Genomic DNA, 17,876 nt, shown 5'->3' with positions numbered 1-17,876 from the left:
TGATATCTATTAGATATCCGTAAATATCCAATAGATATAAGGTCTATATCCAAATCCGTAAGGCTACGGATCTTAGATATCAAAAAATACCTATATCCGTAGTTTGCGGATATTGTGGATCGTGCCGCAGTCTACTTATATCTCTTTATATAAAAGATACTTATTAATTAAAGCTCGGTAGGTATCTTCGATCTCAAATTTTGATATATATATAAATATTATTAGATCTTAAACTATTAATACCTTTAGAGAGCCTCGTCGGTAGTAATAGATATCCTAGGTGGAGTTAAAAAGGCGTTCTATACCCGCCCCTATAGCTAGTATTGAAAGTATATCGCGTATAAGGTTTATAAGAGTAGGGTACTAATACTAATACTCTTTCTAAAATAAATAGGTAGCCGTTCGTATAATACCTTAAATATAAGTTAATATAGGATAGATAATAAAAAGATATAACTTACTACTATTAAGGTATTCCTTAAGCTTATTATATTTACTTAATACTAAGGGCTAGGACTCTTCTACCCCGTATTCTATTTTAAGCTCTAAAATTACGATTATAGATAATCGAGCTCTAGATAATAATTATATATCTAAATAAAGTTTCTTATAGGACTGAAAGTATTCCTTAAGACTTACTCGATAGATTATATACTAATTATTAACCGGATTATCCTAGTCCTTTCCTTTAAAAAAGTTAAGCTTTTATTAGGGTAAGAGAATAGTACTAATTATATAAAGATTATTATTAATTTAATTAGTCTAGCTATAATATTATAAAAGCTTCTTCTCTACTACCTTAAGAGAAGTAAGTATAAACTACTTCTATATAACCTTCTTCTATTTTAAGGCAGTCTTTAACTTTTTTAAGGTAGTTAAAGAGCTTATTATAGATATTAAAGATTAGATAAATACTAATATCTTTAGTTTTAGAAAGAAGAGTAGTAAATTTAAAGAAAGGCTAGGTAATCTAAAGAAGATAGTTAATCTATCGCTACTCTTCTAGACTTAGTATAAAGTATTCCTAGTCGTACTAAGCGTAGAATTTATTAAAGGTTAATTAGAGCCGTTTAGTATATTAGAGTATTAAAAATATCGAATTCTAGTAAGTTCGGATATCCTAGATCGGAATAAGCCTTAGCTCCTCAGTTTAAAGATTATAGAATAACTCTCTCCGTTATAGACTTACGTTAATATAGATAGTAAGGTTTCGGATCTATATAAAAATAGAAGGATTAGTATAATAAAAAAAAGTAGGGTTATAGGGGTATACCTTATTAAAAGTATTAATAATTTCTCTTTTTTATTACTTTATACGAAGAGATCAAATACAGTTATTAGACTAGTCTATCTCTATACTCTTATTCTTTAGAATTACCTTTATCTTCCTAAGAAGATTATTTAGACTAAGCTAGATAATATAGGTAATATAAGGAATCCGAACGATTATAGTACTATTATTTAGCTTAAGAGACTAAAGTAATTCTTAGATACTTACTATTATAGTATTATTATTTAATATATTATCGGTAGTAACTATAAGTACTCAATCTATAATCTTATACTAATAGAGGAGCTTTAAAACTATATTATTTAGGTTAATACCTAAGTATAAGCTAGATAATAGTTTAAATCTAAGAACCTCTCGATACTCCTAATAATAGTTAAGGAAGTAGCTAGTAACGGCTATAAAAGCCTATTAAAACGAAGATATCTAGTAATCTAATATAATCGAAAGCTTTATATTAGGAGGAAGCTTATTAAGAATAGACTATTACTATTCCTAGATATACCGTCGTAGTCGAGACCGTATTATAACTATAGAAGGAATCTATAGTTATATTAAGGTAAGTTAGGTAAAGGTAATAACCTTATAAAACTCTAGGTATTTAATAAACTTAAAGGGGAGATAGGAGAGGGTAAATAATTATAAGAGCTTCTATTCCTATACCTCTTATATAAAGACTATTGACTTATTTAGTATATTCTACGCCTATTAATCTAAAGAGTTATTAGTAAATAATAATAGAAAAATTATATAATATATATAGTATTTATAAGTAGTCCTTTAATATTACCCTTCTAGGTACTAGATTTACGATAAGTTAGTCTAGCTAAGTATCGATAAAGTATAGTTATTCTATACCGCCTATTTACTAGATAATCGAGGACTTTATAGTATTAACGATATATTACCCCTAATTTACTGGTTTTTATATTAGTAACCTAATTAAATTAGTCCTAGTAAGCGGCTATCCGGTTACTATTCTAGTTTAGTCGTTTTTTTGTCTTTCTAAACTTAGTCTCTAACTATTAGGAAATAAAATTATCTTTTAATATATCGGTATATAGAATAAACGCTATTAATCGATCTAGACTAATACGTTAAAGTAAAGAAGGAATTAAAGGTAAAGAAATTAGGGTAAGAAACCTAGAATTTAAGGTAGTATTAAATATCTACTAGCTTTCGGAAATCTTAGGGGTTAGGAATTACTTATTCGGAAAGTAGAGAATAGACTTCGCCATAAACCGCAATTGGGGCCAAACCCTCGCCCCAACCCCCAAACCGCGTTGGGTGCGGTTTGGAATCAGCTAAACCGCAACCGCACTGCGGTTTTTGATGGGTTCTATTGGGGCCCCAAAAAAACCATTTAAACCCCATTTTTGCATAATTTTGCATAAAATTCATTATAATTAATTACCGTATTGTAATCCACCAGTACTGATAATATTTTTATTACCTATGACCTTAATTTACTACCAAAATAATGATATATTTAGACTTACATATGTATAAGATTTACCAAAATTACTAGGCCTGTAATTAATAAACCACTTGGGGCCCCAAGAACCATTGCGGTTTGAAAGTAAAAACCCATAAACCATTGCGGTTTATAGACCTCGCCCCAAAACCCGCCCCAATTGCGGTTTATGGGTTTTGCGGTTTATGGCGAAGTCTAGTAGAGAAGAGGGTCGGTTAAATTCGTAGGATTACTATCGTAGATAGATAAAGAATAGATATTTAAGAACTAAGAAATTTAAGATATTATTAACTAAATAATTACTTATAGAGTTTATTTTAAAAACGGGATAGGAATTAGAAGGTAGATATACTAAGAAAATTAATAAGTTCTAGTAAATAGAATTGATTAACTACCCTAAAGTTTAGCTTACTCGGTAAATAATAAATATATTATAATATAACCTACTTTAACTTAAGATAATCTCTATAACTAGCTAGATTTACTAGGCTAATTAAGGGCCGCCCTTAAACCGCCCTCAATTAGCCCTTATTTTTCTACTAAATTCAATAACCCCTAAATCTAGTAAAAACTAGTAGTAAATATCTTATAACTTTAGAATATACGAACTCTAATAATATCTTATTTAAAATATTTCTAAGTAGAAGAATTAAAGCTCTTTTTATTAGTTTTACTAAAATATTAATATCCTATAAGGGAAATATAAAAGTTAAAAAAATTGGTATTCAGATAAGAAGTATATACTATCTAGCTATAGTTGTAAATATATATTTCTATAACTCTATTATCTAAAATTAATAACCCTTATAATTAATAATAACTAATATACTTAAAGATACTAGGAATATATAATATTATTATTACCTACTATAATTAATTGTAATATAACTCAATTTTATAAAGTTTCTTAACGCTAATAAAGAAATAGAGTATAAATTTAATATATAAACTAGAATACTATTAAATAACCGTAATTTAAAGTGATGAGTTAGCACTTTTATACATCTCAATTAGGAAAGGTCAACTTTTTTTATAAAAATGAGGGCCGATGAGGGCCGCTCGAGGGCGGCCCTCAGAGGGCGGAGGGCGGGAGATGCCGGCCCTCTAAATGTTTTTAATGAGGTCTAGCTAGATTAGATTAGGTTGAGTTGGGTTCAGGTTAGAGTGCGTTGTGCCGAAGTCTACTAATAGGGAGTTATTATAGATATTAATTGTATATCTAATAATCTTCAGAGTTTGACTCTGCTAGGACATGGCACCACCCCTTTAATGAACAAACACTATTTATTCGACATCATTGTTAACGTAGCAGATTAAAGAATAGAGTGACACGTTCATAATCAACTTCCGACCCAGGGGGCCGGATTTCGGGACTCCTCTAGCCGGCCCAGCAATAGCTTCCAAGTCAACCCTTGTCATGCCAGGGTGCAGATGGATATCATATGAAAGTGTAGCAGCATCTCCAGATGAATGAAGGCGCTGTATACCCGTGAGTGCAACGATCTTTACCTGTCGCTGGGAAGTACTAGCCGCTAAACGAGGCCTGACTGTCAGTACACTATGCGACGGAGGAAGATGGACTATGATATTCTGTTGTGAAACAAGCGACGAAGGGGGGATATCTAGGCAGAAGTCCGGTTGCAACGATAAAGAGGCATGTGTAAGAATCCGAACATTACTAATCAAAGCCATCCTTGGGTCTGGCTTTAGTTAGCTGAGAGTCCCGCAAATCTCAGTGGGAGTCAAACCTTGGCCTGATCGCCTTAGAAGCGAATCCATGGGCGAGTAGCCGAAATGCGGCTGGTAATGGGCTGGCAAGGGGTTAGCAAGCGCTGGGAACCGAGTAACACTTTTCCTAGACGACAGAATGTCTACTAAGCGCAACGTACCTGAACTCGAGGATGAATGTCGAGGAACATCCGAAGACACATCAAAAGACGCACCCGGATGATTTTGCGAAGTGGATATTGTTAGGCTAGCTGCGTTTGACATCGATTCCAGTAAGCCCTGTGCACTCATGGAACTGTTCTGTTGTTGCTCTGAACCAGATTGTGTGGTTATGGTGCTTGACCTGGGGCTGCCGAATTGCCCCCCAAGAGAGAATTCCCGAGGAGATCCATTGATTTCTTGACCTGCTGGTAATCCAGCTCCGGCAATATCTTGCGTATTGCCTTGGGATTCGTTCTTGAATATGACATCCGAGGCGTGTCCATCATTCTTGGATAGTGTATCGGAGGTCTGCCCAGGCATTTTCAAGGTTAACCTCTGCGCCATTGGGGGCATAGTATTGCCCACTTTCAATTTGATGCGAGGCATCTCAAGGGTTCGATGTACCTCAAGGGGATTAGGAACAAGCTTTTTAGCTTCCGCAACCCGTCGGTGGAAGTGATCCTAGGTCTCCAATGTCAGCACGCTGAACGGGACGGATAGCAAGAGCGTTGCGGTATCGGTTTACCTCCAAAACTCCAGCGAGAACAGAGATATCACTGTTGTCTTCGTTATATTCCCTAGCATTTCGCCATACATAGCTGACCTCCTCTTCGAAGGACTGCCATGTAGGATATGCGGTGGTTTTGGATGAATTCTTCCTGCTGTCTGTACCGCGAACTCTCTTTTGGATGCTCCGTAAGGACACGGGATGTTGAATGATCTCATAATAGTCCCGGTACAGATTCCGATCTGGCTTCCCAATGAACGGGTAAGAAATGTCCTCGCCACTAGTCCGGGTCATCAGCCTTACGCAAAAGACCAGGAGCAGTGATACCTACTCCGAATCCTTGAGCCGGGTCAACTCGGACATAATCTTGTCTTGTGCAGTCTGAAGACTATCACCTTCAAAATCTGCCTCAGACTCGGCCTGCGACTCCCGTGTCTGATCAGCTTCCTCTGAGTCCTGATGCGACGACGCACGATTGGACTCCTCGGGAATCATGATATCATCGCCCTATCACACGCACGATAGCTTGAATTAGCGATTGAAACATGCGATCCGGCCCATATGCGCAAAGCAATGATTTATGGTGGTAAATAGACATTTGAATAGCGTAGGCCGAATTGCCATATTCGCAATGTTGCAATAGTCCATTCAAGTGTCAAGGGCCAATCAATATGCATTGATGCAACAAACTGATACTTACGGATACCCTTTGACGTTTCGTTCTACGAAACTTCAGATCTGGGGAAGCTGCGGCAGCTGCCCGTCGTTTTGAGGTCATCTTGGATTACTTCTGATAACGTCTCGAGTCGCGAGTCGAGTCGCACATTGAAGATAGAAATCTGTGACTGAAGGACCACAGGTGAACTGGAAATACAAATTTAATAAACAGAGGGTCAAATTGGTTGAAAGAATTTACAAGTAGTGATAAGAGTATGGCAAAGGGAGATATCCGCATAGACATTCCTCATCTTGGGACGTGTTGCGGACGCGTCCACGGGATCGTCTCGGCTTAGGTAAGAAGACTAGTGGATCCAGGGGTACCTAGGTACATACGGAGTACAGACCTCACTGTTACATGTACTTACATACATAACTAACAATTTGTTTATGTACTCTATAATATAGACTACCTAGGCATATATGTAATAGTATCTGTTGAAGCAACCTTGGGACAACTTGAAATCTCATATACCGTATTTTACACAGTGGTAACGTTGATACCAATTACGTATTGTGCATGCACAACTTGATAACATGCACGTGATTTACACACCCGCGATTGGACTGACACCTGAGGCACTCAAATGGTGTCGGAGCATGACGACCGGCATACCGGGGGATTTATTAATCCTACACATTTTTGTAATTAATGTTATGTAATCATGGCTCCATATAAATTGTACCAAGAGCCGATACAGAAATACAGAGAGTTGAATACCACTGATTGGACCCCTACATTTACAATACAGACCAATCCGACAGTTATGAGCCCGGTTCGCATCGAAGAAAGCATTACTATTTGAGATATAGTATCTAGTACACTACTAGAAGCCTGCTTTCTACCCCTTGAAACCTCCTAGCTACCCCTGAATTAGCAATTGTGAAGCTATTCCCAGCTACCCCTGAATCCAGCAATGGAGGCAGCATCAATTCTCTCCGCCATGAAGGGCGAAAAACTGAAGGACTCGCCGCAGTGGCTCACTTGGTTTGCAAAAGTGCAGCTATATGCCATGCAAAAGAACGTATGGGACCTTTGCAACCCAGATCCCCCGACGACAACCGAATCCCAAGCAATAAGATCTATACCTCTCCAAGAACCGGTGGAACCGGAATACCCAGAGGACGGCGATGACAAGGATCGAAGGATTTGGCGAGATCGAATGGACGTGTATAAAATGAAGTACACGAAGTGGGAGAAGCAAGCAAAAGGACTAAGTGATGTCAACGAGTACATCCTTACCTACCTCGACCCAATGCATCACCTTGCTCTGATCACATATCGTACTCCGTATGAGAGGCTTGTATACCTAAAGACTAGATTTGCTCGGTCAACGGCGTACGAAGAAGAAATCCGTATGAATTGGAAGGTCTTTGCCATGCAGAAACCAACCGGTGATATTGAGCAGTGGCTTCAAAAGTGGAATTCACTAAGAGAGCAAGCTATTAGCCTCGGCATTAGCGATGCAGATTCCAATCGAGACTTCCTACATGCAGTTAAAGAGGTACTGCCAATCTGGTGGCAAGGAAAATACCAAGAGATTGTTATGGATAAGAAGAAATATGACACTCGAGATCTTCTTGAATCATTCCGTGCAATGAATCGGGAGATAGGCGTCAAAACTGTGACCTCAACTAATGCTCCAAAAAGTGCTTTTTCAACCTGGCAAGGTCATCGAGAAGCAAAGCCGGAAGCGAAGCAAGAGAAGCTTCCATTCGAGAAGAGAAAATGTCCATGTGGCAATGGTCATCCACACCACAAGGTGGCCAACTGCTGGCTCATGAATGAAGCTATACGCCCAGAAGGATATACCCTAGACGAAGGGAAGCTAGAGAGAGCTAGAAAGAAGCTAGCAAATGATCCAGGGTGGAAGCAATGGGTCGACAAAGCTGTCAATGAAGCTAAATCAAAGCATCATGAATCTGCAAACCACGTTAGCTTCGCCACCACCTACCAGAGTAAGCAACAGGGCAGGCCTCAGAGCAGGCCTCAGAGCAAGCCTCAGGGCAAGCCCCAGGGCAAGCACCAAGGCAAGCTACTAAGTGAAGCTATACAGATTGGCAAGCATGCACTCTCAGCTGCAAAGACTGGCGAGCTCTCTCTCCGCAATCGATGGATTCTTGACACTGGGTCCAGTTCACATGTATGCAATAACAGAGCACTGTTTATTGATTTTACGCCGGAAGTCATAGATTTGACAACTGGTGACAGTACTACGCAGGTGCTAGGGAGAGGCAAAGTTCGACTAGTCGGCAAGCATCCACAGAAAGGGAGAATGGAAATCACATTGAGTGACGCTCTCTACTCGCCTAGCTTCCATACAAATCTAGTATCGTACGCGATGCTAAAGAAGAAGGGGGGCACCTGGTGTCAACGTACAAACTGCATCCGAGATCCAAAGGATTTACCTGTAGTCAATGTGCATCTATGGGATCAATTTAACCTATGGATTTTTGACGAACCAAACGAGGCCCCACCACCACAACAAGCATATGCCACACAGAGATCCTCAGTAAAGCCGCAGGAATCAAAGGCATCGGCTGACATCTGGCATCGGCGACTTGCTCACATTGAGCCCCGCGCCGTAGCTAAGCTTGCTACTATGGTAGACGGTATAGTCCTCCAGAAAGCAGAGAAAGAAGAAGCTTCATTATGCCATACATGTCGTATTGGGAGAGCACCAAAGCAGATCTCTCGCCGGCCAGTGGGACGTACTTTTGGACCATTTGGAAGAATCCACTTTGATCTAATACAACTGCCGCCAGCATACAATCGACATCGATGGATATCTCACTTCTATATAGAAGGGCCGAGATTCCACTGGATCATGACACATGAGCTAAAGCCTGAATGCCAGATAGCGATCAACCAGTTTGTACAGCTAGCAAGGAATCAGTGGAACCTTCCGATCAAGGCATTTCACTATGACAATGAAGCCGCAGCAGGCAAAACAGCGGAGCACAGTTTGACAAGCGATGGTATCTTGATATATCATACTCCACCCGGCCACTCAGAGATGAATGGGTATGCCGAGAGATCTGGCGGGATGATCATTACCCGTATGCGTATGCTCTCTCTTGAAGGCAAGCTTCCGAAAGACCTATGGCCTGAATTCGCAAGCGCTGCAGTGTGGTTATTGAACCGTACCCCTACATACATTGCTTCTGAGAACAAGTGGTTAATACCATGGGAAGAAGTAAGAAGAGAATTTGCTCCAACAGCCCCGAAGATCAATCTAGCAAATGTTAGATTATATGGAAGTTTGGCGTACTGCCGCATTGAGAGGCAGATCCAGTCAGATAAGATGAATCCAAGAGCAGAGGTCGGCTTCCTAGTCGGATACTTGGCATCTAATATCTACAAAATCTGGTTTCCACACAGTGGGAAAGTGAGGTATATACGAGATGCAGTCATTGATGAAGCACGTAAATACTCGCCGGACTATGAGAAATCTCAGCCTATTCCACTACCATTAGTGAGAGAGCCAGAAGAGATTACGCCCGACGAAGTGGCGCAAATCATCAACCATCAGATCGCTAGCCAGGAAGCAACTAGTACGCCGGAAAGTGAGCATCAAAACCGACAAGATGAAACCGACGATGCTCTACCAGATGCTCTTCCAGATGCTCTACCAGATGCTCTTCTAGATGCTCTTCCAGATGCTCTACCAGATACTCTACCAGATACTTCACAAGATATTCAGCTAAGTGAGGTTGACTACCGAGAGATCACCCCACTTCAGGGGGTGAGCAGGCAGGCATTAATGCCTACCCCAATAAGCCTACCACCTATACTTCTGACCTCGGTCAGAAAAGAAGCCGGTGAGATCCAGGACATACAGAAGGATCAAGATCCATCACCATTAACCCCACCAAATGAAGAAACTGGCTTACAGCAAGGGGTGGAAACTGGCCCTGATCAGGGGGTGGATACGCATGATCTAGATGATCAACTGCTCAGTGAAGATCAGGCCCATGAAGAAGCCTATGAAGAAGCCAATGAAGAAGCCAATGGAGAACCTAATGAAGAACCCAATAGAGAGGTGGAAAATGAGCTAGAAAGACAGCTCCAGGCAGAACTGCTAGCACCAAGCAGAGAGATCTCCAGCAATATAGATGCCAGCAACATACTAAGTGGACGTCGAATACGCAAAGCAAAACAAGATGACGATTTTGCATATGCAACCACTATAGTACAGGGTATTGACGAAGAAGAGCCACCGGCTCTACTACATGCATTTGCAGCTGGTCTATACGCCGAGAAACCAAACGCTCGCCGCCATCGAGATGATCTCCCACCACCACCCAAGTACTGGAAGGATGTCATAAATCATCCTTTTCAGCAAGGTTTTCTCGCAGCAATGAAGAAAGAGATCCACTCTCTATCTGAAAAAGAGACATTCGAAGTCATTGAAAAGCCAAAGGATCGAGGGATACAAATCCTTCCCTTACTATGGGTTTTTGCATACAAATTCGACCAGGACGGTTACCTTTTGAAATTGAAGGCTCGAATCTGTGTTCGTGGGGATCTTGAGACGATTACCTATGAAGAAAAGAGAGCTGCTACGCTAGCAGCAAGAACAGCAAGAATGATCTTTGCACTAGTCGCTGCCTTTGACCTAGACCTCCGTCAGCGAGATGCTGTCACTGCATTTCTGAATAGCAAGCTAAGCCAAGAGAAACCGACGTATACGCAGATGCCAGAAGGGTTCCAGTCCCTAGGTAAATGCTGGAAGCTTCGTCGAGCATTGTACGGCTTACGGATCTCGCCACGTCTTTGGCAACAAGAAGCAGCTAGTGTACTCCGAAAACTAGGTCTGCAACAAGCACCAGAAGACCCTTGTGTCTTCGTCGGAGAAGGGCTAATAGTCTTCTTCTATGTGGATGATATCTTAATTGCTAGCCATGCAAATGCTAAGGCAAGAGCCATGCAATTGGAGCGAGATCTAGAAGCCCACTGGGAGCTGACAGATCATGGAGAAGCATCATGGTTTCTCAATATCCGAATCATTCGCGATAGGAAGCAGAAGAAGCTCTGGCTATGTCAAGATAGCTATATGACAAGCATTGCTACCCGCTACAATTTGACAGATCGACCACCTGTCTATACGCCACTACCAGTTGACGAATTGACGCCTTACCAAGGCGTAGCCACCCCGAAGGAGATCCTTCTCTATCAAAAGAAGGTTGGATCCGCAGGCTATGCCACCACTATCACTAGGCCAGATGCTGCAAAGGCCACCGCTCGACTAGCTCAGTTCTTGACGAATCCAGGGCCCCAGCACCACCAAGCAGCTGACCGGGTCATCAGTTACCTATATACTACCCGGAACCTAGCTATTGAATATAGTGCAGACGCAGTAAGCACTGGAATCGATTCCATACAGTTCGCAAGCGATGCTTCATACGGAGATCACCCAGATCGAAAGAGCTCTGCAGGCTACATCTGTCAAGCTTATGGTGGACCAGTTGACTGGAAAGCGAGCAAGCAACCCACCGTGACAACGTCAACCACTGAAGCAGAGCTGCTAGGCCTATCAGAGACAGGGAAGCAACTTCAATGGTGGCGTCGACTACTAAAAAGCCTCGGTTTTGAACCCTCCCACAATATGACGATCGACTGCGACAACGAGAGAACGATCAGCCTACTTACTAGTGAGGACACTGCCTTCGAAACGAAGCTTCGGCATGTCGATATTCATCATCATTGGCTTCGGCAAGAGGTTAGAGAAGGACGCATAATGGTGCGATGGGTGCCGACGGCGAGCATGGTCGCAGATGGACTCACAAAGATGCTATCTCGCCAGAAGCATGAGAGCTTCCTAAGGATGCTCAGGATGGTGGACATAGGCTATCTAATGGCCTAGTCAATTAAACCATGGAGATCAATATGCCGATCTAACAAGTCCAGCAATCCCATACTGGGATAGCTGAGGGGGTGTGTCGGAGCATGACGACCGGCATACCGGGGGATTTATTAATCCTACACATTTTTGTAATTAATGTTATGTAATCATGGCTCCATATAAATTGTACCAAGAGCCGATACAGAAATACAGAGAGTTGAATACCACTGATTGGACCCCTACATTTACAATACAGACCAATCCGACAAATGGTTGTTTCCCTCCCCCCACTATTTTCCCGAGTCCCGCAAAACAAGTCCGGCGATTGTTGTTTCTACAACTTACACCTACTCTTTTCTCTATCGCGTCACACACTCTTACTCTCACCTGGTCATCCATTCTCGGTACCTTGATTCCTCAATATCAAGTCATTTTACACAACCCTAGAGCCCCTACAGGAGTCCTGTGAGTGTACGTTTCAGTTGTCGCTACATGCGATAATCATTCAGCCACATTGTGAGCCACATCCTCAGGCTACTTATCTATTGGCCTTGTTACTTGAACACATGAAAGAGGGTGGTATTGACAATCTGTATAGCTGAGAGACCTTCTCAATCCACTATCCCAATGGACATCGACCCAGCTAGGCGCAACAAGAAGCCCCGTCTCCTCTTGGAGACGGAGCGCGAGAAGCTTGATGAATTTGTGGACTCTATTCACTACTCGGCAAGGTGAGGACCCCATGCCATTGTGATAGACTCTTTATTGACTCCATATAGATACAACGATGACAAATTCGAATATCGCCATGTGCAGCTCCCAAAGAATATGCTCAAAAAAATCCCCACGGACTACTTCGACAGCTCCAAGGGGACTCTGAAACTGCTCTGGGAGGAGGAATGGCGGGCTTTGGGTATTACACAAGTATGTTGAACAAGATTTGAGGATGTCCATGGGTTCTAGTTCTAACAACGTGCGCGCAGAGCTTGGGATGGGAGCATTACGAGGTGCATGAACCCGAACCTCATATCTTATTGTTCAAGTCGGTTATTTACGAACTCCTCCCTTGGCTGTGTCACTAACCGTCTTACAGACGCCCTCTTAACTACCAACCCCCTCTGCAACAATAGGTTAGTCATTGATTGGCGGCGTTGTGCTTGGAAATATGAGCAGTTGAGAAAGACATCGCTTTATGTTCCTTTATGTTCGTTCATGGCGGGCACACGCGCGTTCGCAATATTCCTCATTAGCGCCCACAAAAGCTTCATGATTGAGTTCTGGAATGAGACCAAGTTTCATTTTCTCCTTGTCCGGGATTTCATTGACACGCTAGACCAGGCTCTCTTTTTCTCTCTCTCCCCTCTCTCCCTCTTTCTCTCTCTCTATTATGTCATACGGAAGACCAACGTCTGTCTTGTTATGGACTCCCGGACTATGCTAGGGTGATCATCAAATCCCGTTTTTGGCCAGTCATTCTCCCTACTGGGCAGCGGTGAGGCTGCTACTGCTGCTACTGCTGCGCTTCTCCGCTCCCTGAACTTGATGTGAGCATCTTGAAATACTTTCCTAGTCAGGTTACCTTTGAAGAATACTGTGGGCGAGACATGGGCCTTCTCTGCTTGGTTCCTCTAGCCGATGTTGGAAGGGAAACACAAACCAAGTGTTTGCAAAAGGGGGGAGACAGATAGATGCATACCTGAACCATCTACTCAATGTCCTTGGCCATTCGGGTTTCAGCTTTAGTTGCCTCCCTGGATATTCTCGTCAATGGTTAGCAAATCAAGTAACCTTTCAATTCTTACAATATCAACACCTTAGCAATCCACGGGCACAAAGTATTAATAGCCCTCATATCCAAGGCTGCTACATAAATCTAGGAGTGGTTTCGGATTTAGGTCGGTCCCTTGAATAACAGTGGAAAGTATGTACGTACATCGTATAGTAATCATACAGAGGGCAAGATGAAGAGCCTTGGACTCAGCACACATTTCGTGGAACTGAAAGGAGACCGATATGCTTTAGGCCCTAACATGAAAACTCTTCAAAATTCTGGGTATATGTGATCAACTTCCTAATGCTTTCTGTCTCCTCATGTTCAGATCTTTGAGCGTCATTTCCACAGTTCGCCATTCACGTTTTGCTGGATCATACTCGCCTTTCACCTCAAATCGACAAAACCCATTAGGCCCCTTCAACCCAACTGGACCCGTAATAAAGAAAGATCCTCGGCGAGCAGACCCTGGTGTCTGGGCCCGTTCATGGTTCAATCGTAATTTGAATGCCTGTGACGCCAAGTGTAGATCTGAACCCGGGCCGAGGTCTGGTAGCGGCAACCGCTGTAACAAAGATATAAGGGAGGATGGATGATAGTTGGGATTCTCAGTATTAGGCGGCATGTTTTCCTTGAGCCCATCGGTCAGGGATGGTTGTAGCTTAGATTGGTCTTTTCGGCCAATCCAGTTCGCTCCCACGTCACCGGGAGCGGCAGAAGAATCATTCAAGAAATCAAATGCATCCAGTGGCTCCCCTGCAGGTTTCTTGAAACGGTCCAGTTGCCTTAGTAATAGTACCAGATACGCATCTCTAATTGCTAGAGCAACATGAACTGGTTTCATGAAGGTCTGTAACCTATCACCTATCTCGGGGTCCATGGGCTTTGCGACCCATGATATACTGTCGTTCTTAATCTCCACCCTGTCTACTGTCAGTATAAGAACTGCGCTTTTAGAGATTAGGAACACATACCCCGATCGCACATATCCAGGAGGGGCACGGTTGGGAAATTGATGAACAAGCCAGAATCCGGTGAGGGAGAGAGGCTCCCCGAGTATCTGTGACATCTGCCTCCCCGCATTATCTAGGACGATTGTAGCAAGTTCATCTAGACTCGTAAGCGAATGATGATGAGCGGGGATTGAATCGATTTCTCACCCCTAAGCTTCTGGAGCTTCTTCCGATCCTTGGATAACTTCACAAATTCTTGCCACTCTGGATCCGATGTAGCATATAGCTCGCCTTGTTGCAATCGAGACCAGGCAAGCGGTATGAACAGCACACCTTCGTTTTCGACCTCCTTCCCAGTGATTTTGCCGCTTCCTAAGGAGGTTTCATGCGGGGCTATCTCCTCAGAGTTGGCCACAGGGGGTATATCGACATCGTCGGTATCGTCGTCAAATCGTACTAGCACGAATGTGCTCCAGAGGTGGAATGCGGTGCCGTACAGAAGACATTTTGATATGAACGACCTGAGGAATTCTGCGTCAGTCTAACCAAAGAGACCCTGGTTGACTTCAAACAGGGCTTCTTACCTAATCCAGGGCCGCCTAAACCTCACATGTCGCACATTTTCTGGGCTGGAGAAGTTGGAACGAGCGTGTGTAGGGCTGAAGAGAGACGAGCGTGCGTGAGGACTTCGAAGCAGATACCTGAGCCGGAGCATTGGGAAAAGCCAATCCCTACAATGATTCTCACTAGAGTATCATCTCAATTTAGATAAAAAGGTATGGACAGAATCCTTGAAGCCTGATATGCACGAGGATTTGTGTTGTGGCCTCGGGAGTTGGTCAATGGCAAATGGGCTCGGTGGTTTGGTGGATTATGTAACATGCGGCGGTGCAGGCCCGGCCCCGAACCTCAGTGTGTACCGTACCATAGTTAGTTAACAATGTAGTTATACGTATTGTACATATCCATGATAACTAGGTACCTTTGATGATCTCTTGGGATCAATAGGATTACTACCAGAACAAACTCTTGGGCTAGAAAATTCATGACACGGATATTACCTGTACAGGTAAATAGTTAGCTAACTCAGGTGAGCAGTCGACATACATACTAGAGATCACGTGATAGCTTAGGTGATATCTTATCGGATGCCCCCAAGTCGTCCTTAACCAAATGGTATTCTGTCCTTGACTCCTCGCCGTTGTACCCAACAAATCTCCAGATACTCCCAGAGGAGACTCTTGATGTGGGTATTGCCACGTCTGCCAAAATAGTCTTGCCCTTAACTCCGGCCCTCCTGATTCTAGCAATATGCGCTGGGTGTCTGCCTTCCTTGCCCTGGCATTAACAGGTGCATTGCAAGCAAATGCACTGGATGCTACAATCTTCACCTTTCCTTCCAAGACTACAAACTCTTTATCTGCTAGTCCCCAACAACAAACAATATCAGAAGATGAGGCCCGGCTTGTTTTGGAGCTTCGTATGAAGTCCTCCGTAGCATCGGTCCTCGGAGTGGTGGATGCAGACACTGTGCACTACTTGAATCAGTTCGCTCAAGATGATTTTACTCTCTTTGGGGGAGCTACTGGGGAGAGTGCCCCCAAGAAAAGCATCTTGATTCTGGAAGGGATCAACCAGGAAGTTGGCAAGTGGAAGCGGACTCACACTTGACTGGAATCTAGCTAATGCCATGCAGCTCTAGTCATGCAAAAAGCCCAACCAAACCATCTTCATATCCCTCAAATTTCCTCGCCCTTTGTCGGATTTGATCTCCTGGAATCATTTGTTGAAAGCAACCCCACTGCGAAAGGGGACCGTGGACAGACCTGCACATACTCCAGCAATGCTAGCAGGGCTACATCATCGACACCCCAGGTAGCAAAGCCAACTTGAATGACTTCACATTCCCTTGCTAATCTTTCAATTATATCAGACTCCCAAGGAATGCCTATCTAGGGACCCCATGTTTGCCGATGGGTCTGATTTGCTTCCCCCTGACTCGCTGCCACTGATTGATTCAGTGGAATCCTGGATAAGCAAGGATCACAAGGATTCAGCTTTGAAATTGTCCCTCAAGGTATCAAGTTTCCCCTACCTAACTAGTGAATGATTTCTAATTCCACACCACCAATTGCAGAATGCGTCTGGTGATTCTCTTCTTAGAACCGAGCTCCTAGAGAGATTGCTTCTTCACCTAGCTAAAATAGCATCAACCAGCAACCGGGAGATCACGACTATTGTTCTACCCCCTGGTGTCAAATCAGAAGGACTCAGCCGCCAAAGCGCGAAACCATCATCGGCACCAGTCACCCAACAAAATACCTTCAGGAGGTCGGTGCAGAATTCTGCGCTGCGGTCGACCCTAGCGCCTGTCTGCCATGCTTCAAACTCATCGTGCGCAGAATCTACCAATAATTGCTCTGGACACGGTTCCTGCTATCTGAAATACGGTTCGGGCGTTGAGGGAACGACAGGAAATTGTTATGCATGTCAATGCAAACAAAGTGTTGTTCAGAATAGCGATGGCACCACCAAAACTATTCAGTGGGGTGGATCGGCTTGCCAGAAAAAAGACATCAGCTCACCTTTCTTCCTTGTTGCGAGTGTTAGTCTGCTTGCCATCATTCTGGTTGGTAGTGCGATTGGAATGCTTTTCAGTATGGGCTCACAGGAGCTACCCAGTGTCATCAGTGCTGGTGTAGGAGGTCCCAAGTCTCAGATGTGAGTGAGTATATGGAAAGCCGTGTAGGTGTTAGGGTGCGGTTTTTGTCTTGGTTTTCTTTTCTTTTCTTTTTTTTTTTTTTTGGCTGTCCGTTTGGGGGCCAGGGCTTCATGTTCTTTTCCTCATTCACCCCTCAGCTTTTAGGCAAGTTTTACTTTGCTTTATTTCTGATTATCCCTCCCCGGGCCTACATCAGGGGGAACTTCCAGATCTATGCAGCAAGCAGTACATACATGGTAAGGCGGTGCAAACTATTTTAGAGGGCATGGGGCTATACCAAAAGAATGTATTGTATAGCATGTACAAAATAACACATTGTATGTATGTAATCCGGTGTTGCGCACCAAGTGATAAATAGATATTCAACCAATGCACAACCCATTCAGCCTGCTAAATGGACCAAGAATTGGGGGGAAGTGGCCGTTAGAAGACAAGGTTCCTCCTCATAGCTTGAAGTAGGGTGAGAGGGAGACAAGACAATTCGTAAATCTCCAGCCGAAAGAAGAAAAAAGAACAACGCCCCTATGAGCGACATGCGCCCCAGTCCAAGTTGCATAAAAAAAGAACGATAAATTACACATATCAACTCATAAACAAGGAAAATAAAACTCCAGCCAACATTCCAGATGTGGTTCCGGCAGGAAAATAATTTAGCAGATTAGCCAAAT

At 43.1% G+C, this 17,876-nt stretch overlaps 5 protein-coding genes across 5 annotated transcripts; 3 read left to right on the top strand and 2 right to left on the bottom strand.

The window, feature by feature from the left end:
• Positions 1-4,046: 4,046 nt before the first annotated feature.
• On the bottom strand, positions 4,047-5,977 carry N7487_011743 (bromodomain-containing protein; the record flags this gene model as incomplete). Its single annotated transcript, XM_056879473.1, has 6 exons — positions 4,047-4,462; positions 4,511-4,573; positions 4,652-5,153; positions 5,218-5,479; positions 5,531-5,706; positions 5,900-5,977. 6 exons carry the CDS (start codon positions 5,975-5,977, stop codon positions 4,047-4,049), a joined length of 1,497 nt encoding a protein of 498 aa, XP_056724792.1.
• Positions 5,978-12,389: 6,412 nt separating this feature from the next.
• Positions 12,390-12,892, top strand: N7487_011742 (cyclin-dependent protein kinase regulatory subunit CKS1; the record flags this gene model as incomplete). Its single annotated transcript, XM_056879472.1, has 4 exons — positions 12,390-12,493; positions 12,542-12,686; positions 12,746-12,804; positions 12,856-12,892. The coding sequence occupies 4 exons, from the start codon at positions 12,390-12,392 to the stop codon at positions 12,890-12,892; spliced, it is 345 nt and encodes a 114-aa protein (XP_056724791.1).
• Positions 12,893-13,825: 933 nt separating this feature from the next.
• On the bottom strand, positions 13,826-15,306 carry N7487_011741 (uncharacterized protein; the record flags this gene model as incomplete). The annotated part of the gene is made up of 4 exons (XM_056879471.1): positions 15,071-15,306; positions 14,694-15,007; positions 14,508-14,643; positions 13,826-14,456 (listed from the first exon to the last, which is right to left on the bottom strand). Exons 1-4 carry the CDS (start codon positions 15,199-15,201, stop codon positions 13,826-13,828), a joined length of 1,212 nt encoding a protein of 403 aa, XP_056724790.1. The 5' UTR covers positions 15,202-15,306.
• Positions 15,307-15,797: 491 nt separating this feature from the next.
• N7487_011740 (uncharacterized protein) lies at positions 15,798-16,157 on the top strand (the record flags this gene model as incomplete). Its single annotated transcript, XM_056879470.1, has 1 exon — positions 15,798-16,157. One exon carries the CDS (start codon positions 15,798-15,800, stop codon positions 16,155-16,157), a length of 360 nt encoding a protein of 119 aa, XP_056724789.1.
• A 33-nt stretch (positions 16,158-16,190) lies between these two features.
• On the top strand, positions 16,191-17,211 carry N7487_011739 (DUF3844 domain-containing protein; the record flags this gene model as incomplete). The annotated part of the gene is made up of 3 exons (XM_056879469.1): positions 16,191-16,361; positions 16,420-16,563; positions 16,624-17,211. The coding sequence occupies 3 exons, from the start codon at positions 16,191-16,193 to the stop codon at positions 17,209-17,211; spliced, it is 903 nt and encodes a 300-aa protein (XP_056724788.1).
• Positions 17,212-17,876: the final 665 nt, after the last annotated feature.

Source organism: Penicillium crustosum (genome assembly GCF_028827405.1).
Source record: "Penicillium crustosum strain IBT 35664 chromosome Unknown utg000005l_segment0_segment0, whole genome shotgun sequence".
Classification (NCBI taxonomy): Eukaryota; Fungi; Ascomycota; class Eurotiomycetes; order Eurotiales; family Aspergillaceae; genus Penicillium; species Penicillium crustosum.
This window is presented reverse-complemented; position numbering and strand designations above follow the sequence as displayed.